Source organism: Diaporthe batatas, assembly GCF_019321695.1.
Source record: "Diaporthe batatas strain CRI 302-4 chromosome Unknown Contig00009, whole genome shotgun sequence".
NCBI classification, from domain to species: Eukaryota; Fungi; Ascomycota; class Sordariomycetes; order Diaporthales; family Diaporthaceae; genus Diaporthe; species Diaporthe batatas.
This window is the reverse complement of record NW_025408556.1, coordinates 1,138,253-1,160,527: the sequence shown is the minus strand read 5'-3', so window position 1 is coordinate 1,160,527 and position 22,275 is coordinate 1,138,253. Positions and strand designations below refer to the sequence as shown.

Here is a 22,275-nt window from a genome sequence, read left to right as displayed (position 1 = left end):
TTCGAGACAACTATGCACTGGTAAAACCAAACTTTTGTAATAACCCATCTGGAAACCTCACTGACATAAATATCATATGCACAGGCATGGAGTCTACCAAATCGACAGGCCCTGGAATGACGGTGTTCCTGGTGTGACACAGTACTCGATCCAGCCCAGAGACAATTATACCTACCAGTTTACAGTCCAGCAGCAGTATGGAACGTACTTCTACCACGGCCACTTCGGCCCGGCATTCGCTGACGGGATGCGCGGTCCCATCTGGATCCGCCCAGCGGCGTGGCGGCCACGTCCTTACGGGCTGATCTCATCCTCAAAGCACGACATCGATGGTATGAGAGAGGCGGAAAAGAACCCCCACCACGTGGTGATTAGCGACTGGAACGCCGAGGGCATGGACATCTTGCTCGTTATGTATCGAGACACTGGCATTGTGCCCTGGTGCAGCAACTCCATCATATTCAACGACAAGAGTAGGACCTACTGCCACCCTCCTGAGCTCATCGAGGCGGTCGGTGGTCCCGGCAGAAACTCCCTTGGCTGTAAGATGCAGCCCAGACAGGATCTGTATAGCAATGAGCAGATCTGTGAGGAGACCTTCACTCCACTAGAGGTCTTCCAAGCAGCAGACGGCCAGGAATGGATATGGATCAACTTCATCCACTCCGGTGCCCACCATGAGTTGCAAATCAGCGTTGATGAGCACGAGTTCTACGTCGTAGCCGCCGACGGGGAATTCGTGCACCCGCAAAAGGTCCACGCGGCGAACTGCAATCTTGGAGAGCGCATCAGGTAAGCGTCCCTCCACGAAGCCATGGTGGTCAGGTTTGACTAACATGGCTCCCAGTATTCTGGTTCGTTTGAATAAGAAGCCCGGCGACTATGCCGTGCGGCTTACTTCACTTCGCCCCGAGCAAGTCATCCAAGGTATCGGCATCCTGCGATACGCCAAGAGTCAGTCGACTTCAGATGCGTCTCCCTCCGGAATCGACGCTGTTCCAAACACTAAGCCGTGGGTTCATCTCAACGGCACTCTGGTCGATGATTCCCTCGTCGCTATGGACGAGACTAAGCTTACACCTTACCCTGCACGACCCCCTCCGGCAACATCAGACAGTACCCTCAAGTTCTTCGTGAACATGACTGGCACCGGCTCCTGGGCACTCAACATCGGACCCCACCAGGCCTTCCGTCAACAGCTGCCTCCCCTGCTGTGGGACGATGACTCCCGTGGAGAGACAACATACAGTGAGGGCTCGCTGCGTAACGGTTCCGTCGTCGACATCATTTTTGAAAATGGTGCCAACGTCACCACACAGCACCCATTTCACAAGCACAATAATAAAGCCTACATCATCGGCACCGGCACAGGCGGGTTCCCCTGGGCAAGCGTTGACGAGGCTATCCGCTTTGGCGGGCAGGCCGAGAATTTTAACCTTGTTGATCCGCCCCTGCGCGATGGCTGCCGGTTGGGCAACCAGACGGGTGACTGGACGGTCATCCGGTACGATATCGCCTTTCCTGCAGCCTCGATGCTCCATTGCCATATGATCCATCACTTTGGGGTAAGTGGCTGGCGATCAGCAGACACTCTGCATATTCGCTCGTATCTCCTTTGCAGCCTGAGCCTTGTATATCGCATAGTACTAACTTGTTTGAACCAGGCTGGGCAGCAGGTCGTACTCTTGGAAGGCGTCGAATCCATGGCTAAAATTCCTGCCGGGGTTAAAGACAGGGTCCATGCGGAGTTCATGCCCCCTTTGAGCTACGGGCCCTTGGACTGATCAAGAAGCATTTTCTCCCACGAGGTGCCAGGTATTACAAGCGCCAATGTTGTAGCATTCGCCCGTCTAGTCACTTTTGACCGATGCAATGTGACTTCACAGGCGGTCATAGCAAACTTTAAATATTAGCTAGGTTTCAGAGGTGTATAAAACAGCCTCCCGAAGAGTGATTGCGCGGACTGAGAGATCGATTGGGGCAGATCGCTTCAGGAATCGTGCGATAGCATTCAATGTTCTAGACCACGACCTAACAACTGCCGAGCGCCGTTCCAAAATTGACCTCGGATTGGAGCCTTACGGCGAAGTGTTGGACACATGGGCAGGGTCTTGCCTGCAATAAGGTTGGAAAGGTCCTTCTACCCTGTTGGTGATGGGGACCCTGCTTTATCTCACGCTCTGTCAGAGAACAAGAAAAACGGCCATATCAGCTGCAAATCACTGGAGACATAAGTTACTTCCAGTAGACCTACAGTAATAAAATCATGATTTAGTTATTAGAAGGAGAGTACTATTATACGCATTATAGAAAATACAAAGATAGTACACGCTATTAATATGCGGAATACTAAATTTAGTTTTAACGCAGTTCAGCCCCTTAGCATCTTTTTCCTTTCTTTCATCTTTCAAATCCTGTGTTCAAGGCTTTATCGTTTCGTTTTTCTAATTGCCTCCCGAAGCTGCGACATGCTTATATTCCGTAGACGTCCGGGGACATACATGGCGCCTTCATACGGTGGTTGTCATAGGGTGGATACGATTCCTGAAAGTTGGCATGGTCGTCCTTTAGGAGCGCCCAATAAATCAGCATTGATGCCGGCCGTGCCAGAACGTTTTTGCCCTTGCGTACCTCTGAAGCCCTATTGGACCTTTGACTCATCACCTCCTCCATTTCTGGAAACTTTATCCTTAACTTGGCACCCATCCTTTTCTCCACGCGTCTCACAAATTGCCCAATGACGTTCCTCGGATTGTTGTTCTGGAGAACCACCTGGAGAAGCTCTTGCTGAAATTCCGGATCAAAAGTATTGGCCTGGGCGAGTGCGGTACGAGGCTCAGCCACGTGCCCACGTACTGTATTCTCTTTCCACTGTTATTGGCACTGTATTTCTTCAGACGCTGGGTCTTGAGCGTTTACCACTGTATGAAGGCGCCACGTACATTTTACATGTATGGGGATTAAAAACGAAACCACCTGGCCTGGGCGAAGTCATGAAAAATTGGAGTTTCGGTGCCGGCTCGGACCGTAACGTTGCCAGGTCGGCAGTCGCCCATGACCACACCTCGCACATTGATTTCCGTGGCTGCATCAACGACGCGTTGCAAGACATTCTCCCATTTGTCTGTGGCTAAGGGACTCGAATCGGAAACTAGTCTGTCGAGGGTGAACCCCCCTATTCGCTCCATAAGGATACCATTGATGCAGTAGAACTCCGAGGTGTCTGTTTTCGTCCCGGCAGCCTTGGTCTCGTTGATCCCCGGAGAAAGGCGGACATGAGCAAGCAGCCTCGGAATGTACTGCCCCTGGAGATTGGCCAGCCTATCATATGCCCTTATCTCATTATCGAAGTGTCTAAGGGCATCATACTGCAGTGCACCTTCGAACCTGGCAATTCGGTCTGATTCGCTGTCCTCCTCGATCCAGTACTCTGCCGGACAGCGTGGCAGCGTCTCATCTTGTTCCTGATCGGCCTCGATCTCCTCGAACAACGCCTGAGCCTTACCAAGGCGAACGTAATTACTCCAAGCATCCTCCTTTGCAGAAGTATGCTCGAGGTAACATTCGTCTGGCGGGGGTATTTTACGCAATGAATCCCCAAACCTGCGGTCAAAGACTTTGAGAACGCCCAGTTTTAAGGCTCTCGATTTTGCCTTGTAGACGATTTCCATGACCGGGGACATCGTTTTCGAATATTGCTTGACCACTGTTGCTTCCATTTGGCCACAGTCGATGTCACTGCTGAATGTCTTTGTCACCTCAAATTTGACCGGCTTTCCTTCCTCATATGGGCAAGGTGTTGGTACAGGCAAAGAAGGCTGCGACTGAGCATTCTTTGTGCCTGATAAGATTGACATGGATGACCTCAAGTGCTCGCAGCCATGGTTCAGGGTGGAGCGATGCTTGGTGTTTGTCGAGACCAGTGTGAGCAGAGAACACGAAAAGCAGGGATCAAGTGATTGTAAGCTGGTCAACCTAGGCACCAATGACGGCATCAGAATACTGATTGAGCCCCCTCTATGTTGGCTGGTTGTTCAGCGGCCAGGCCTTGGCGCAGCTGATGATCTGGGCTTGCACAAAGCCTTCCGTAGATGAGAGGAATGAATGAGATGGTTGCACCTAGGGCCCCGACAGGGGCTTTCCACCTGTTTTTTGCTTTAATTCAATGGTTTTCCGATCAAGAATAGCCTTGACAGCCCTAATCACTAATCCCTAATCCCTGACCCCCTGGACCAACCGCATTTGCGGCGTAGAATTCTCCAATGCAACATGCCCCCCCTTGGCTCGCCTGACGTCTCCACTCTCGTGCATTTCAGCCTTTCTCCCACGCGTACGGTTAATGACTTGCTCACGTCGGGCATCATGGGATCGGCAACGGGCTCGAGTCCTGAAATGCAATGCAGCTGAGGTTACGGGCCGCGCCCTCTCGCCGGTTCTACTGCCAACCGAGGACCTTCGCCTCTTACCGGTACAAGCCCCTTCCGGATGCGTCGCAAGGTCCAGCATCTGAGAGCTTCATCCGCCTCCTAGAAGTTGAAAATGTGGATCGTAAATCTGGGGAGTCGGGGGCAACAGGAAGCTCCCTTCGTTGTTCACTGAGGACATTCCGCCTCTCCCAGGCACCGGGCTTCCAAGCGCTTTCCTATACCTGGGGCAATCCCCTGACACGCTTCTCGAAAGCCTGCAAACAAGATTCAAAAGCGTCTCCGCGTCTACAGCAGCATGGGTCTCAGTCCGGAAGCACCAGTCCATACCCGCATGTCGTGGTCGACTCCCATTCTCTGGCAGTCACGCCAAACCTTCTCTCGGCACTGGAAATGCTTGCATCTAGGCCCTATTCTGTTTCAGCTAGCAGGTCAGCCAGGTATCCAATATCACAGGCTCGGACTCCTCCTCTTTGGAGGGGCCTCTCCCCGAGGTCGAGGTTCTTCTGGATCGACGCAATATGCGTCGATCAATCCAATACCCTGGAGCGAAACGCACAGGTCGCCATTTTTGCAGATCTGTTCCGCGCAGCGCAGAGCGTAACCGTCTGGCTAGGCCCAGAGGACCAATTCACAGACGATGCGCTTGCGGCAGTCGAGGCCATCTCGCCATTGATGGCCCTCTCTGCGGCCGACACAACCAGGGAGTCCCGGCGGGCTTGGGATGATATCAGCTACACCGACTTCTTCGACGAGGGCTGGTATTCCAGAGTCGCTCAGGTCGTCGGGCTACAGGGCAATGTCACTCACCGCCAGTGGCTGGGTCTCCTCGCACTGCTCAGCCGGCCCTGGTTCCAGAGGGCCTGGGTCGTACAGGAACTCGCGCTCGCGAGACAGGCTATGGTCGTCTGTGGGGAACGCATGGTTCATTGGAGCCGGCTCGCCTCAACGCTCAGCTTCATACGCGCAAAGAGGTGGTACCACCACCTATCCACTGAGAAGATGCGTCATATTGCGAGCCTTCGGGATCGCCCTGGCGTGTATTCAGAGTTCTTGGCCTCGCGGACAGACTTTCCTACTGGTGCGTTCTCGCTGATGCATACGAGAAAGATTCTGAGGTATAATGCTCTGAAACAATTTCCCGATCCTGAAGATGAGGCCGGCGATCTCGAGCAGAGTGGCAGTACCTTTGTAGAACCCTTGTCACTCAAGTCATTGAAGCACAGTGACTCACTTGCTCCGTCTCGTAAACCATCGAAGGGCTCCGTATCGCTCGACCGGCTTATGTCAGTACATCGCGACAAGCTCGCTACCGACCCTCGAGATAAGGTTTATGCTTTTATTGGCCTCGCAGACACAAAGACGGAGGTATGCGGATCGCCAGCGAGCTCTATTCGCCCGGATTATGAGCTTCCGGTCCAGGACGTCTACACGCGCGTCATGGCGCAGCTCCTGCTCGCTAACCGCGACCTACATTTGCTCTCTCACGTCCAGGACCCAAGCCTTACAAAGCTTGAGGGCCTGCCGAGCTGGGTACCTGATTTCAGTGTGATGCTGGCCCCCTACCCGCTGAGGTTCCGAGGGGCCGTCTCCTGGTCGGCATGTGGGGACACCCGGTGGCAGCCGCCGCCGAGTGACGAGGACATGAAACGAGGGATACTGCATGTTCAAGGATCAAATATCGGGGTCGTCGAGGAGACTGCCCTGTTAAAAGACGAGGTGGAATGCTCCGCGGAGTATTGGTCCAGCATTGTGAATCTGGCACTGAGCCTAGACGAGCAATATCCCGATCTTCCCAACTGGACCACCGACTGGAGAAAGCCTAAGCCGGCGCCTCACTCTCGCCTCGAGGCCTTGTGGCGGACTTTGATGACTGACGTTTACTCACGGCAACACCCGGCTCCAGACTACTGCGGGAGCTTATTCGTGGAGTACATACTGAATCTACAAATCAGACACACCCTTGCGCCGTGGTCCGACGTCGACTTCATGCCTCACCAGAGCCACACACACGCCCACGACATCCAGCCCCGCTGGCACGACCTGCTGAAGCATGAGCCGGAAGGTCTCTCTGCGTACAAGAAGCGTATGGTGACCATGATGGAAGACATCTTTCAGGGTACGTACTCGCCGATTAACCTGACAGAGCTCCAACACGACCTCGATATCGCCAGCGGCAGCTCAAGGAGGCTTTTCAGAACCGGTAACGGGCTCCTTGGTACGGGGATGAAGTCGGTCGCGAGGGGAGACGAGGTGTGGGTGTTGGCTGGCTCCCAGGTCCCCATGATTTTGAGGAAGAGGTCTACCTCTACGTGTGACGATAAGTACAGCTTGGTGGGCGAGACATATGTTCATGGGATTATGCACTGGGGGAGCAACGCGCATAGCTCACCAGAGTTTGAAAAGATTACTTTGCACTGATTTAAGTAGAGTCATTGTCCTTCAGTTGTGTCATATTGTACTGATCTGCGGACCAAAGGACATGACATCAGTAGTGCTAATGTGGAAATGACATTCAACTACATTGAAATTGGGTCTTTCCATATTCAATTAGAAACCGTCCTCATGCCCTAATGTTGCCACCATAGTTGCTATTCAGAAACTCAGACAAATCAGGGCGAATCTCGTTCGTGCATAGCAAGAACGGGGCAGGGAAAGCACGGTCAACAGAGAACAGAGCTATTTTGAAGGTGCCTGGCACCTTAGCCTTGGAAGCACCTAGATAAGTCTAGGTTTACTGGGCATATAGATGTTGCAAGCCATGACTGAACACATGGGGAGCTCAAGACTGTCCATAAGCCTTGAAAATGCGCACATCTGAGTGCTAGCCCATTGAGTGGTGGTTTCGTTTTTAATCCCCATACATGTAAAATGTACGTGGCGCCTTCATACAGTGATAAACGCTCAGAACAGTAATAGTTTGTGCGCCACGGTTATTGGTGACTCGCCCTATGGGAGTGAGCCACTGGCAATGCTTTCGTTCAGCCTTTGGTTGGCTGGTGAGATAGGAGCCTCTTTGAGTCACAATACCTCCATGCCATTTGGAACGTGTTCTTGCCGTTCAAGTTCTGAATTAATCTTATTCATAGTAGGAATGCTGCGAGCAATTAAAACGTGTGAACAGCAGTAATGCCAAATTGCCAGTTTCAAGAGCCGTTGTTCTACAAGGTTATACATTTGAAACGTATGAACACAAAATACTACAGAAATTTCATATGGACTTCAAGGACGTATCGGGATTATTTTCCATGACATCCCAATTCTGGATTAAATTGGCTAGTGCGAAGCCGAGAAGCGAAGACAAATGGCCACTGAATAGCCCGCATCATGTCCGATCAGTATCCGAACCAACGATCAAGAAGCCCCAGTGAAGACCGTTACCGGAGCAGTACACGAGGAATACAAAGTATGAGACTCCATTGTCCGCTTCCCACGTTTGGAAGATTCGTTGCAGACAAAAGATTACCACGAAGTTCCAATCTGGTGGCAGTGTTTTCCGGCAATGAGCCCCACCCCCAGCTCGCCTATCAACCAAGCGCCAGGGCTTCCAGTTCAACGATTTGGAATGATCAATCTCGCGGAAGACTCGGAAGCCTCAGAGAGCCGATTCTCCCCATTCCCATCAACACGACTTCAGCAAGCCCTGGTTCTAGAGCCGCGCGAATGCCTACTCATCAACCAGGCATGGGAACGGCACAAGCTTCTTCTTTCAACCATGTACGCCAATTAGATTCTACTTTGTCTAGAGGTGGACAGTCGACACACAGTTTTGGTATTACTGCACCAAGCGAGGGCGCGGGCTTGGAGAGTGTATCTCAGCCGTAAGGCACCGGCACCGAATTCCAGTCAATCGTCGGACATCAGAGTGGCTATAGTGACCCCTGTCTTCCTCAGTCTACTGGAGAGCGAGTTATCAAACCTGCCAGCAGGCCTCAATTTAATCCAGTTCCAGCAACAAGTGTGGTAGGGACGAGGACATGGCCTCGGCTGCGGTCTAAGCCGCAAGACGACGAGATTCACAAAATCAGAGACAATGGGCATAATTGGGCTGAAGTTCCGGCAGTAGTTGGAAGCACTCCGAAGCAGGTCCACAACCGCCACGCCATCCTTGATCAATCGGTAAATGATCATCTCTCTCGGAACTCTTACTTGGGCTGTCTTCAGTACCTACTGAGCGTAGAAAACAGTAGTCGAAAAGTCGCGAGGCCCACATGAAGAAGCTGTGAAAATAGGTTTTGTCCTGATGGTCATCTGAGTCTCAGCCTTGCCCGTTGCGGTCGGGACGGACAGGCGGCTCACGGCGAACGTTCTGGAAAATTAGAGAGCACCCGCAAGCCATCTCGAGAGTAGATCCAAGATGACTGCCCTAGCATAGACTCAACCCCCATGCTGTCTGGGTACCTACACGAGCACGAGTCTTTTTTGTGCACGTAGAAAATATCACGCTTGACAGCTGGAAATATGCTGACATGGTTTGAACATCAGTAATACGTCGATCGATTCACCGGCAACGGGTTATCCTACCAGACGATTGGCATTCCGGGCTGCAATGTGATGATTTTGGGTTCGTGCAAGTCATAGGGAACGACAGCTCTGAATGGAACCGCCGCTACTATCGGATTTGGTCGATATGGGCATGGAGATCCCTGTTTCCACGGGGAGATCAGTCATGCTTTCGCGTAACCGGCTTGGAGGTATCTGAAGTGCAGCTTGACAAAGGGGGTTAGGGGGTCTCCTCAACTTTCAAGTGATTGTTCCCCGACGCTTTGGGAGACGCTGCACGACGAGCGGTAGGGGTAGACCCTGTACAATCCTTCAATATCTGTGCGACATGGGCTGTGTCCTGCAGGGGGCTTGCGTCCCTGAGGAACCTTGGGAACCCAATCTCCACCATCTCAGTTCTGGCCTGCTGTCAAACAACGACGCTTCGTTCCGCCTGCTCCAGCCCGCGTCTTGGCCCGCTGTGGGGTTTGGTAAAGAGAGGGCTTAACCTGGGCCCCTGAACGCCGACTCGCACTCCGAGTCCGGGCGGCGCTGTTGCTCAATTTATGTGGAGGGCGAGTCGCGGCTCGGCGAAGACCTCTGTTTCTCTTCATGCTGTGCGCAAAGCTGCTTGCACCGTATTTGGTTAAGGTTTAGTTTAATTAAATTGCCTCGTGGTCGCCCGGGCGGTGCCATAGAGCTTCATTTCCCTTCTCAGCCGCACCCTACAGCCGCCACGGGTTGCAGTTATGACTTGTATCACCAATAACAACCTCAAGCTGACCAGTTCGTCAGCTCCAGCTGCTTTCTTCCCTTTGTCCATGCGAAACATTTCAACTACGTCTTCTACTTTCATCCTACAGGACTATCGCCCAGTCCTCTAAGTCCGATGAGATTCCAGGGTTTGTCCACTAGCACTGTCAGGCACCGGACCTAGCCGGCATGTCTTCAAATGTTAGGTACCTAGGGTAGGGACTTGGGTACATGAAAACTTCCTTGCTTAGCACTCACCCTGGTCACTTCGCTCGACTTATGATTAATGAACTTACTTGCTGTGCTCTAAAATAGACTTTGACTTCATTCCCTGCCTAGGAAATTTACTTAAGTAGACGACATTGGCGTTCAGGCTGTTCCGGCACCCACGATATATGTAGAGGGTATACTCGCCGAGAGCACGTGCGCATTCAGGGGACTGTCATCCCTCACTCTTTTGGTTTGTTTTGTAGCCTTCCACTCTCTTTCTGCTACTGCCTTTCATTTTACAATCATTGATGCAGCGCACGCCTTTCATTCCTTGATATACCGGCGAGATAACATGCGGTTGCAAGCATTTCTGGGGGCCATATGCCTGCGCGCAGTTGCAGCCTACTGGATGGAGGATGTCCAACACCAAGGGATTTCCTCCTTTAACTCGGATCCATCGGGCTACCAGGTCTTCAGGAATGTCAAAGACTTCGGAGCCAAGGGCGACGGTGTCACGGATGACACGGCGGCCATCAACGAGGCCTTAACGAGCGGGGACCGCTGCGGTTTTGACGGGACGTGCTGGGGTGGTTCTACCACGACTCCGGCCACCGTATACTTCCCAAATGGGTGAGTACCAGGGCTCTGTGTGGTGCAAGATCGAATGAGGCATGCTGATCACCTGATAGCACCTACCTCATCTCCTCCTCCATTCTGGATTACTACTATACCCAGCTCATCGGCGACCCCACTGCAATGCCTGTCATTAAGGGCTCCGCCAACTTCACTACGTCTCACGGTATGTCGCTAATCGAGGCGAACCGGTATGGCGCGAACGGCCTTTCCTACAAGGCGATCAACGTGTTCTTCCACCAGATTCGCAACTTGGTCCTGGACACCACCGGCATGTCACCTAATACTTCGGCCATCGCCATCCATTGGCCATCCTCTCAGGCAACCACGATTCAGAATGTCGTTTTCCGCCTTTCCGAAGCCCCAGGGAACAAGCATACTGGAATATTCATGGAGGAAGGCAGTGGTGGCTTTCTTGGGGACCTGGTCTTCTACGGTGGCCAGTATGGTGCCCAGCTCGGGAACCAACAATACACGACACAGAACCTCACCTTCTACAACGCGCAAACCGCCATACTCCAATTCTGGAACTGGTTTTGGGTGTATAAAGGTATCACCGTTGTCAACTGCGAGGTCGGTATCGACATATCGGCCTCTAGTGTTGGCTCTGCAGTGATACTAGACAGCTCCTTCCACAACACCTCTGTTGCTTTGGCCACGAATAGAAGCACCACTGAGCCAGGGGAGATGCCCGGCCAAGGTTCCCTGGTACTCGAAAACGTTGAGTTCAGTGGTGTCGATACTATGGTGGTAGGCCTCAGCAACGCCTTGGAGCTGGAACTCTCAAGCGAAAGCACCACCACCATCAGTGGCAAAGTTTTGGTGAGCACCGCCCTGCCGGAAATAAAAGAAGTATACTGTCTAATTAGGGGAAACAGGGAAATGTATACACGCCGAGCGGGCCGAACTTTGTCTACGATGGACCTAATGACTGGTTCGACCGTCCAACTGCTCTGGAGGGCGAGGGCAAGTACTACAGGCATTCGAAGCCCCGCTACGACGACACGCATTCCACGCAGTTCCTTTCGGCCCGCAGCTTCGGTGCAAAGGGCGATGGTGTTACGGATGACACCGCTGCTCTCAACCTTCTCTTCGACTCCGCGTCCCAGTCCTTCAGCACCGGCGCAGTTGCATTTGTCGACGCGGGTTACTATAAAGTGACGGATACGATACGTATTCCACCGAATGTGCGAATCGTTGGCGAAGCCCTATCATCTGTCATTATGGCCTCTGGAGAAAAGTTCTCCGACATGAGCAACCCCGTCCCGGTGGTTCAGGTTGGATTGCCTGGCGAATCAGGCTATATTGAGTGGAGTGACATGTTTGTTTCCACACAGGGCGGCACTGCTGGTGCAATCCTCGTCGAATATAACCTTGCAGGCTGTTCAGAATGCGAAAATCCTTCAGGGATGTGGGATGTACACCTTCGTGTCGGTGGCCACGCTGGCTCGCAGCTCCAAAAGAACGACTGCCCAGCTATCAAGAACGGGACCAAGATCCTTGATAGTTGCATCGCGGCGTATATGGGTATGCATATCACCAAACCCGCATCTGATCTGTATATGGAGAATACCTGGATGTGGGTTGCAGAGTATGTCGTTCCACTATCCAACATGTGATATCAAACTTTCTTACTAACGTGACCTCCATCAGCCATGATATCGAGGATCAAAATGCTACTCAAGTCTCGGTCTACGGCGGCCGCGGTCTTCTTATAGAGTCTGAAGCCGGACGGATCTGGAATGTCGCCTCAGGTGTCGAACACTGGGTTCTTTACCAATACCAGCTCAAAAATACGCAGGATATCTGGATGGGTCAGCTTCAGTCGGAAACACCCTACTACCAGCCGAACCCCCCCGCACCCTATCCATTCACCGAAGTGAACGAGGAATTAAGCGACCCCGACTTTGCGACAGACTGCGCGGCTCTTGCTAGCAGCGGTGGCTTTATTTCCGGTTCCAACATCACCGCACCCTGCGAGATGGCGTGGGGGTTGCGAATCATCGACAGTAGCAATGTAGTGGTGTATGGAGCTGGTCACTATAGCTTCTTCAACAGCTACGACACAACGTGTAGCGACGGGCCCTTTGGGTCGACAAAGAAGTGCCAGTCTCGGATGGTCTGGATTGAGGATACCACAGGATCCTCGGAGAACATCGCCATTTACAACTTACTGACCATTGGTGCTTTGAGCATGCTGACGCACAATGGCTCAGATGTTGCATTGTGGAAGGACAATTGGAACGTGTTTGGAGAGTCATTGGCTCTGTTCAAGGCCTCATAAGTGGATCCCAGCTTCTGAGCACCCAGGTCCGCTCAGGACTTTAATTTATATGCACCCATCCTTTCTGTATACTCGTGATAATGTGCAGCTCTCGAGAAATTCCTCTCGAGCCATAATACGAATCCCTAGAGGAAGTATTTGATTGAGAATCATGGCACGAGCTCGTCGTCCCTTAGGTGGCGCGTCGAAAATTTCATCGTGTCGTCGTGACATGCCTCTGCTCCAAACCTCCCTCGAGTTTTTTCAATAATAGGCGCCGAGAAGCTCGCAGGCGTGACGGTGACATGGTAGTCCGTGGGTTCTGGGTACCATCCCTGCAGTGCCTCAAACAAGTCAGCGCTTCCAGTCTGATCACAATGCGAGGATTTTAGGTGATCTAATCCATCACAGACATGTCCCATGTTCGTAGGTTGTTAAGCCAAATGCTTTTGTAACGTGCACACTTGTCCTAATGTAAGCACTAAAATAACGCGTACTTGGCATAGGCAGCCGCAAATACTTCTTGGAAGTCACTTCCTCAACCACTGTTTCGTTATTGTTACACAATTGCAAAAAGTCTTGCCAGCCATGGCGTCGCGCAATACCTTCCAAGGTACGCCGCCGTTCCCAGACGACATACCCACGGCGTCAATGAGTACCATCTCCCTGGCAACCCTGCGTTCGGGAGGTGAAGAAGCCGCGAAAAGCCTCCTTGCAGCTTGTCGAGAGCTGGGTTTCTTCCAGCTGGATCTGGACGGGGACGTTCTAGGGTTGGAAATGATGAAAGATATTGACCAGCTCTTCGTGGTTGGAAAAGTGATCATGAATCTTCCTTCGGCGGTGAAAACACAGTACCTTCACGACGCCCCAAGAAGTTTTCTCGGGTACTTGTCGTTTCTGCTCCCCTTTGCTTCATTGATATGCCTCGACTCGTTTTTCTGACGCTTGAAAGGTTCAAACCACGCGGCGGTGCCAAAACTGAGACGGATGAGCCAGACCGCTTTGAATGGCTCAACCTTGGGCAGGACAGCTTGATGGGAGCCTCTGCCCAGCAGCCTGTCCCACCGCTGGTACAGTCTCACCTAGCGCTCTTTACCTCATTCCTCAAGCACGGTCAAAGCATCGTCGCCACGATCAGCTCCACGATCGCGACACAGCTCGGCCTGCCGCCCGACACTTTTGCATCCTTGCAGGACCCTTCCAAGCCCTCTGGCACCGTGATACGCCTCATCAAAGCATTTGCTAGCCCGGACCCGACGGATCTCCGAACCAGCATGATACATCACACGGACTTCGGGACGATTACCCTTCTTGCAAACGTGCTCGGTGGCCTGCAGATTCTGGCTCCGGGAAAGTCACCGGGCGATGATTCGGGCTGGCTGTGGGTGCGGCCGCGCCCGGGCTTTCTGGTAGTGAATCTAGGTGATGCCATGGTCCAGTGGACGGGTGGGCTGCTGCGGAGCAACGTTCACCGCATCAGATATGCACCTGGTGCGCAGCGTTTCCATGACCGGTTCAGTCTAGCCCTCCTGGTGAGGCCAGAGAGAAATGCGAGCATGAGGAGACTGATAGGCGAGGAGCAGGAGGACGAGGAGGAAAAGGCATTAACGGCTTGGGAGTGGGAAGTCAAGAAAACCATGTCTTACACGAGGGGTGAGGCTGTCGCAGAGAGTAAGGGAGGGAAGCAGTGGGTTCAGAAAGCATGAATTACGAGTCCAAAATGTGTTGGTTGCTGCTGCCTCGATATCCATTTCCGATTCCCGGTAGCAGGTATTCTGCCATAAATGAAGAAGGCAGGGGCTCCTGAAGTCATAGACGTACGTTTGCAACATTATCCTGCCGCCTCTATACAGACTGAAAGCTCGAGACCGCTTAGAAATCACCCATAAATAGTACCTCGATGACGGACAAGAAGACAGCTGGGGGCGGCGGAGGCGGCGGTGAGGAGAAGGAGAGCTGCTGTGATAGCCACCCTCCAGATAGGGGTCTCTGCCTCTTCTCCAAGTCACTCTATAGCATTGTGACAGGCGATCGACAAGAGGATCTCGATCAAAATACTCATCACTGATTCGCTGGTATCATCCATTGCTTAAAAGAGACCCGAAAGATGAAAGCCATTGGAGTGTCTTACCATGCTCGCCGGTCCACAGCAGGCCGAAGAACATGACAGCTGTCGTCACCGGTACCGCAGTGGCCCATTACGCCCACTGGCTCTGGCTCGTATCTCGGACGCCCTTGGTATTTATGCCGAGGATACTTTCCAATGAGCTGAGCGGGAGAAATATGACCGTCCATATGGTGAAGGCATAGACTGTGCGTTTCTGAAGGTCCCGGGTTTTCTCGACGTTGATCGGGTTCTGAAGGTCGTAGATGGTTCTGTTCGAGATGCCGTTATCTCTTCTGGCTCGTACAAAATATTGTCCCGACTGCCACCTAGGGTTGAGTGGGCTTTGCTTGAACCAACTGAGATCCAGGTGCGTGCGAGTTCAAGGTTGTTTCAGTGGTTCTGCTCTGGACTTGACACCTGGCTAGGGTGCTTTCGTGGAGCTTTCGGCTTCTGAGTGTGGATACCATCGATGACCTAGGAAATTTTCCAGGACGTCGGGGTAGTGACTTATGATCTGGTCGATTTACATACTTAGGGTAGTCCGTTTGCCTTCCAGATAAGGAGACCATATGAGCCAAAGGGATGGATGGAGTGATTCGCCTTATTACGCAATATCCATGTCGATAGCAAAGCACGAGCTGACGCCTTGAGCACCATGACAGGTTCTGGGCCGGTCTTTCACATGCACCTGTCGTTTATGGATGAAGATGACAACCCTGTTGGCCAAAACTCGCGGAAGTGAAAAATAAACACCTTATCAAGTCTACGTTTTAGTTCGATGCTTGCGTCGATCCCGGAAGCTTGCAGCTTTCAGTCCATATTTGGCGTTCCTCCAGAGTGAAGCCCCACAAAACACAGCCCCGACACGAGACTGTCAATCGCGACTTGACTTGGATGATGGAGTTTTGTATGGTCATTTTGGGTCATCGCATCTCTGAATTGGTCGCAGAGCGCATCTTCGGTCATCCTCCCGTAGGGGAGTAGCAGAGCTGAAAGCGGGATTCACAGTCTGTCTCAATGCTCGTAAATGTTGGGCTGAGGGCCAAGTAAACATGGCCTCATTTGTCAAGAAGATACCAAAGCTGTGCCACACGGAAGCGCTGTGTACTACCTTTCCTGGTAATCTGGCACACTGCCTGTTGCATGTCGCGCTCACGGGCAGCCTGATGAAGTGTCCGTGTGGATAACTCGGATAAGCACTCAGCCGAGGGCAGGCCAGAGTCACTGGAAACTCTTGAGGCTTATTAAGTAAGGCATACAGACACATTGCGGCTGTCCGGGACACACCGTTGCGGTGGCTGCCGCCATCTGATATTCTCTGAAAAGAAGCACTGGGTTGGGGGGAGGGGCTGCGTGGCTGAGTGACGTTCTAATGGCGGGCTCCGATTAGGTGGTGGTACCTATTGCCCTGTACTAGCCGAAAATGGCCGCTGTTGCCCTGCGAAAATATGCTCTCTTTGGGGAATTTCATGCGCCACCAATGAAGTGGAAGCATTGTGTCTCGGCCCATCCAAAACCCGAATACGGATCAAGGCAGACTGGCTTCATTTCACCCAGCGCTTCGAGACGGTACTTCATCCTCTAATCATCTGTGGAGTGATCGTCACCACGATTTGTTAATGGCGCAGGGACAACCCCGAGGCCGTTGAATTTCGCCCACACCGAGCCTACTGCTCCGTACGGAGTACCGCTTACGTAGGTAGCAATGCCAATTCATCATGCGAATCGACCATGCCCACGTATTCGGCTGCAAGTGCAGAATCCCTTGGTCGTGGCGAATTCCGGACTTGTTTCGCAGGGCACGAGCTCCTGATATAGGTAGCAAGTGTCGGGGGGCAGTTTTCCTTACTGTTTTGCAGCCGGAAGCTGGGTTGAAACAATCAACCCGTGGACGGTGCTTGGGCCACGAGTCGAACAAATGTACATATAGAGATGTGCGATTCTTCCCCCACTCAAAGTGATGCTATGTCATTCAATTTCGCCCTTTCTTACCTAGTTTTTGATCCATGTGTCTTCCCGCCTAGTCTCTATATACTTTCTTCGTTGTGGTCATCATGATCCTCAACAACACTTGGCCCCAGTACTTGGCGGTCCGCCTACTGATCTTGTTTATGAGAGACTTGGGCCTGTTATGCATTGGCTACTTCTTCACGGTGTTTGCCCTCGGTGGCGTAGTAGCAATTGCACATCCAGTCTCTATCATAATCGAATCACTCGGTGCCATTGAGATTCTCTTTTATCTCTTTTTCTTCCTTCCGTATCGCTTCATCATTCAGACTTTCAGACCATACAAACCGCCACCATTGACAAGAGCTGAACGGGCTGAGCTTTTCTACAAGGCCGCAGGCTTGATACCGGACGTTGAAAGTTTCGTCAGGAAATGGACAAACAACGCACACCTCGCGGATATCCGCATAGACAATGTCAAGGAGTGGCTGCTATGGGCGCTCTTCGAGATTGAGGACATGAGGAGCATCGACATTGACACACACAAGGAACTAGACAGTTATATCGAATACGTCCAGCAGGTGATTGGTCTGGAATTGAAACCCGGAAGAGGCGCTGCGGAACCACTTCGCTTGAGTTTCGATCCTATCTACGTGGAGCACCGAAGCCTGGTCTACTATCTTGTAAGTTGGCATCTAATGATGGTGTAATTTCTTAGAGTTATTTCAACTTGAGCCGTATTCTGTGCTACTCCCTGATGGCTTGCTAAAGTTGACACCACAATAGTTCATCGGAGGACTTGATATGATGATGAGCTTGTGGCTTCTCGCGACGGGCTACAAATTCTACAGACGAGCTCGCTCAACATTTTTTACTCTCTTTCCTGTTCGACCGCTTACCTTATTGTCACCCAATGTTTCAGACGCCCCTGAAATGTCCTACTGGTATAGGCCCCACCGCTCCAAGACTCACCGGCCCGTCATAATCGTGCACGGTCTTGGTATCGGACTGCCCCCGTACCAGTTCTGGATGGCTACAATTCCAAAAGATGTCGGCATAATTGCTGTCGAAATGCTTCCAATCTCGACACGAATTACGTCTCAGGTATTGCCTTCGACTCAAGAGCTCTGCGACAGCATCGCTGCCATCGCGGCACAGGCAAGACGGGAAGACCGCGCGTCATGGAACGACTTTGTACTGGTCACAAGTTCATACGGAACTTTGCTGGTCAAGAAACTGATAAATCATCCAGATTTCGGTCCTCGAATTTCTGGCAATATTCTTTGTGACCCTGTCGCCCTTTTACTACACTTGCCTGATGTTGCGTACAATTTCACACGACGCACTCCAACTAAGGCGCGGCGAGGGCGACCGGGTCGGGCTAATGAATTTGAAATTACGTGGGCCAGCGCGACAGAGGCCGGAACCGCCTACTCGCTTGCCCGACGCTTTTGCTGGAGAGAATCTGCCTTGTGTCGGGAGGACATAATGCCAAGCGCCCAGGACGCTGAGAGAGGAACTTCGCGTTATGGCGATCAGGAAGATCAAAGCCCGTCGTCGACATCCATGCGAACAACTGTGATTCAAGGCGGCGAGGACTGCATTGCGCCGGCCAAGAACGTGGCCGCGTATGTCTTCGACGGGGGCGTGACTTATAACCACATCGATATTCGGGCTTGGAAGGAATATGAATGGAAGGGTACCGAAGAGCTTGAGCTGGTATTCTTGGACGGAAAGGATCATGGTCAGGCTATGATGGTCCCCAGGCCCTCGAAGAAAATTAGGCAGGTCGTGGAAGGATACTGTACGAGGGCGTTAGATCCCACGGTAAGACCTGTCTCAATGACAAGCATGTATGGAAAGGGATATTTGGAGAAGTGATGCCGGTAAGAGTCAATACGGACGCTTTTTTGTTTTCTACTCTAGCGGACTCGAATGCTGCAATCAATGATGTTTTCCTCAACCAACACCAACATTTTCTGAGCGCAGAGCGTGATTACGAGTCTCTTCGGTCAAAGTACTGGAGGCGCCAGTATCGATCCCGAGAACTTTGCGTTCCCCAATGGCCCGATCGTGGGCAGCTTCACGCCTACGTCAAGTGGCTCCGCAGAAATCATCCGCACAGGTGACAAGGGACTGCAAGGATACCGACGCGGCTTCCCCGCTCGCCTTCGTGCGCCCAAACCCATTCCAGTAACTCGTCGAATAAATCAAGACCCGCGCAACGTCGGTTGCCGCCGTACCCGATGAGAACATCGCCTTTCAGGAGGCAGGTGGACCAGCTCAACGTGAACTGTCGGGCCGCCTTCAGATCTGTGGTCTGACTCACTGGGTCGGGGGAGCGGGGTTTGGCAAACCTGATGCCTTCGTTGAGCATCGTTGTGTACAGAATCGGGCGATCCGAGATCTTGACGGCTTGCGGGGCTTGAGCGGCCTGCTGCTAGCCAGTCGGGCGTGAGGAAAGATCTTTTGCCCACGTAGTGCTACGAGTATCGCGACAACTTCACCAACATAGCCCGTCGTCCCTGGGTGGGCGCCTGGCACTCTGCCGATCTACCGGCCATCTTTATTAGCACGTCGGGTGACTACACCTCACCGGCCATGCCCTTCGGGACCGAGGTCAACATCGATATACAGGACTTCCTTACGGAGCTGACTCGACATACGCGTCAAAGACTGGAGAAGGCTGATAGGGGACAGGCCAATGATGGCAAGCTAATTGCATGCCAATGCTTCTAATGCGGACGCGACCGGCGGCGGTGCAAGTGGCGATAATGAGGGTGTTGCGGCCTGCAAGGGCGTTTCTACCGGTCCACAGGACAATCATTAAAGAATGAGAGGACACGGGCGCTTTGTTTTCAGATTCACTCGGACTGACCTTTGGCGCGTTGTGATCCATTCTTCCCCGACTTCCATACAGATGATTGATCAGCAGCAAAACCAGTTATATGTGGTTTCGCTTCTATTCTGTATACGTCCGAGGAAATATATGGCGCCTTCATACAGTAGTACACGCTCAAGAGCCAGCCTTGTTTTTTTTTGTTTTTTTTTTAAAAAAAAAAGAAAAACCCCGGCATTGTATACCTACATATCCAACGCTGGGTATTGTCGTGTTTAATAATCTATGAAGGGGCTGCCAATGGCTTTTGAAGAACACTTCTATGTATTAAAGAGGGAAACCACCCCACATGATAGAAACGCATCAGCTCGGTGTGCAAAAAATGTGATGAAAATTCGCCTAGCCTCAAATCCCTTCGTCACGCCTCAATCATTCGTGCAGGTGAAACTCGCAGCATCATTGACGTCTCCTGAGCCGATATATGTTAGAGCCTGAGGATATGGGCAGAGATTCCTGGTGATGGCAACGTTATCCACTGTTATTTCGGCCGATAGCATCTCGGGGATCTCGCCCCTCTCCACCCATCGTACCAGAGCAGAAAGGGGATCCGTCGGAACCGGGCCATACCCCCCGGAGCAATGTCCAGCGCCTGGTGCAAGAAATACCCGATAGAAGTCGTCAACCACTTCCGAGCTTCCGAGATCCTGCTGCACTCTATCCCAGTATAAGGTTGTACCGTTGTGGGCGATGTAAGGATCGGCCATGCCATGCCAGGTGAGCAATTTCCCCCCTGATTCATGGAAAGAAGCGAGCTGCGGCTCCTCTGTGCCGAGCATGGGGGTGTAAACCTCGACAGATGTAGCAAAGCTTTCATCGAATTGAGCAAAGGTTAAGTTGGCCAGGTCGGGCGGATTGAAGCTTGTGTTCCGGAAAACGAAGTATTCAATCCATGCTTCGGCAGAATAGAATGGGACCGGAGCAATTTTGCCATCAATGGCCGTGGTATTGGCCAGGCCGGAGAATGGTGCTCCAGGGGGCACACCAAACCAGAGGAATTGGCCATCTATTGTCCGCGCGCCATCAATGATTCTGGATACCACATCGGCATGCTCTGACGAAATCTCAAAATTTCCGCCCGTGTCCGAACAGTTGACAATCTCGCCGATGAGCTGGCTGGTGTTGTAATTGCACCTCTCAGGCCGGGAGATGAGGCCGTCAGTGACGCCATCCAAAGGATCACATTCGTCGATAATGTGCTTTAAATAGGCATTGAAAACACACTGAGGAGGCGCGGCGATATTACCCATGACGACCGAAGGCCAAAAGTCTGCTGGGCTAACTTGGGGTGTGTTCAAAGCTGGCGACGCTGCAAGGATTCCGTCAAAATCTCCGGGGAAGTTTTGTGCTGCGAAATATCCCATCCTACCGCCAGTCGAGCAGCCAGAGTAATAGGAGTACTCAGCGGCTTCACCATAGAATGCCTCGACCGCCGCTTTACCAAAAAGTGTCGTCTCGTGAAGAGATCGGTAAGCGAAATTCTCGATGAGAGCCCAATTTAGACTCCCATCAGCGCTGAGCGCCCACGACCCTTGTTGAGGATCAGCAGTATTCAGTTTTGTGAGGCCGGCATCCGTGAAAGCAGTTGCGTATCCAGAGGTGATGTAAGTGGCCATGGTTGACTCGCGACCGGCTACCAGGCCTCCACCTCCAGTCACCAGAAACCTCCCATTCCAGCTGGTAAGGGGTAGCCATATTCCAGCGATGACAGAGTCATTCGTTCCCGGGTCATTTAGTATGGCAGTAAAGTTGCAGAAACTCAAGTTCGGAGTCAAGGAGTTGTTATATACCGAATGAGTTTCTGAAGATAGAATGGTAAAGCCCTCGAACGCCGGTAGGGTCAGGTTCCCACATCTTTGTTGAAAATCCTGACAATGCGGGGCGGCTAGGACTTGAAAGCCCAAAGCAGCCCAAGCCACATACGGCGTGAAGCTGAAGCGGTGAGGCATTGGGAGCGGGTTCGAAAGTATTCCAGTACCTCAAAAAGAAAAGCTGTTCGTGGCTAAATTAAGCCAGAGAAGACTGTCGGATGGGTAGGATAATTTGTGAAAAGCTCGACGTCGGAAAAGGCACCATGATATTGAATCACAGGTACTCCGTAACTAGGCCGGTGATAGATCCACCAAACGATGTCACCTTAAGAAGAGTGGAGGAACGAGAAGCCGGCCGGCACAAGTACAACCGAGCTGTGAGTGCCTACTGAATGGTACCCAAAGGAAGCTGCATAGGGCGGTGTCCGCAAATTTATATGGAGTCTCAAAATACAATCAACGAGATAACATCGCAATCTAGCTGGCCCGGGTGTTCCGATGACGGATTACGTATTGTCTAGAGGAATCCGCAGTGGATTGGCAATAAATTCTTCTCCATACGAAGACATTTTATTTAGAGCAGGCTTTCACTGCACACCCTTGGAGACCCAAGGTTACACAGAGTAGCTTGCGTGTGGCCCTCGATAACACCTCACCCTTCACAGATGTGTGTCTTCGTCGATATGTGAGAGATGGGAAGGGCCGTTGGGTAATATTTCAGTCATTTCCGACTTCGGGAGCCGTTTATT

The 22,275-nt window shown here is 52.1% G+C and overlaps 6 protein-coding genes across 6 annotated transcripts; 5 read left to right on the top strand and 1 right to left on the bottom strand.

Annotated features, from left to right (window-relative positions):
• Positions 1-12: 12 nt before the first annotated feature.
• KVR01_008091 (uncharacterized protein) lies at positions 13-1,784 on the top strand (the record flags this gene model as incomplete). Its single annotated transcript, XM_044794919.1, has 4 exons — positions 13-20; positions 85-792; positions 848-1,565; positions 1,665-1,784. The coding sequence occupies 4 exons, from the start codon at positions 13-15 to the stop codon at positions 1,782-1,784; spliced, it is 1,554 nt and encodes a 517-aa protein (XP_044643069.1).
• Positions 1,785-4,817: 3,033 nt separating this feature from the next.
• KVR01_008007 (uncharacterized protein) lies at positions 4,818-7,146 on the top strand (the record flags this gene model as incomplete). The annotated part of the gene is made up of 5 exons (XM_044785739.1): positions 4,818-5,185; positions 5,220-5,348; positions 5,543-5,615; positions 5,685-6,280; positions 7,140-7,146. The coding sequence occupies 5 exons, from the start codon at positions 4,818-4,820 to the stop codon at positions 7,144-7,146; spliced, it is 1,173 nt and encodes a 390-aa protein (XP_044642985.1).
• A 2,873-nt stretch (positions 7,147-10,019) lies between these two features.
• Positions 10,020-12,786, top strand: KVR01_007946 (uncharacterized protein; the record flags this gene model as incomplete). Its single annotated transcript, XM_044789563.1, has 4 exons — positions 10,020-10,499; positions 10,559-11,324; positions 11,381-12,093; positions 12,156-12,786. The coding sequence occupies exons 1-4, from the start codon at positions 10,222-10,224 to the stop codon at positions 12,784-12,786; spliced, it is 2,388 nt and encodes a 795-aa protein (XP_044642924.1). The 5' UTR covers positions 10,020-10,221.
• Positions 12,787-13,353: 567 nt separating this feature from the next.
• KVR01_008290 (uncharacterized protein) lies at positions 13,354-14,471 on the top strand (the record flags this gene model as incomplete). The annotated part of the gene is made up of 2 exons (XM_044792875.1): positions 13,354-13,649; positions 13,718-14,471. The coding sequence occupies 2 exons, from the start codon at positions 13,354-13,356 to the stop codon at positions 14,469-14,471; spliced, it is 1,050 nt and encodes a 349-aa protein (XP_044643268.1).
• A 2,435-nt stretch (positions 14,472-16,906) lies between these two features.
• KVR01_008016 (uncharacterized protein) lies at positions 16,907-18,700 on the top strand (the record flags this gene model as incomplete). Its single annotated transcript, XM_044789431.1, has 2 exons — positions 16,907-17,502; positions 17,606-18,700. Exons 1-2 carry the CDS (start codon positions 16,927-16,929, stop codon positions 18,698-18,700), a joined length of 1,671 nt encoding a protein of 556 aa, XP_044642994.1. The 5' UTR covers positions 16,907-16,926.
• A 1,383-nt stretch (positions 18,701-20,083) lies between these two features.
• Positions 20,084-21,331, bottom strand: KVR01_008185 (uncharacterized protein; the record flags this gene model as incomplete). The annotated part of the gene is made up of 1 exon (XM_044787171.1): positions 20,084-21,331. One exon carries the CDS (start codon positions 21,329-21,331, stop codon positions 20,084-20,086), a length of 1,248 nt encoding a protein of 415 aa, XP_044643163.1.
• Between the last annotated feature and the right edge of the window lie 944 nt (positions 21,332-22,275).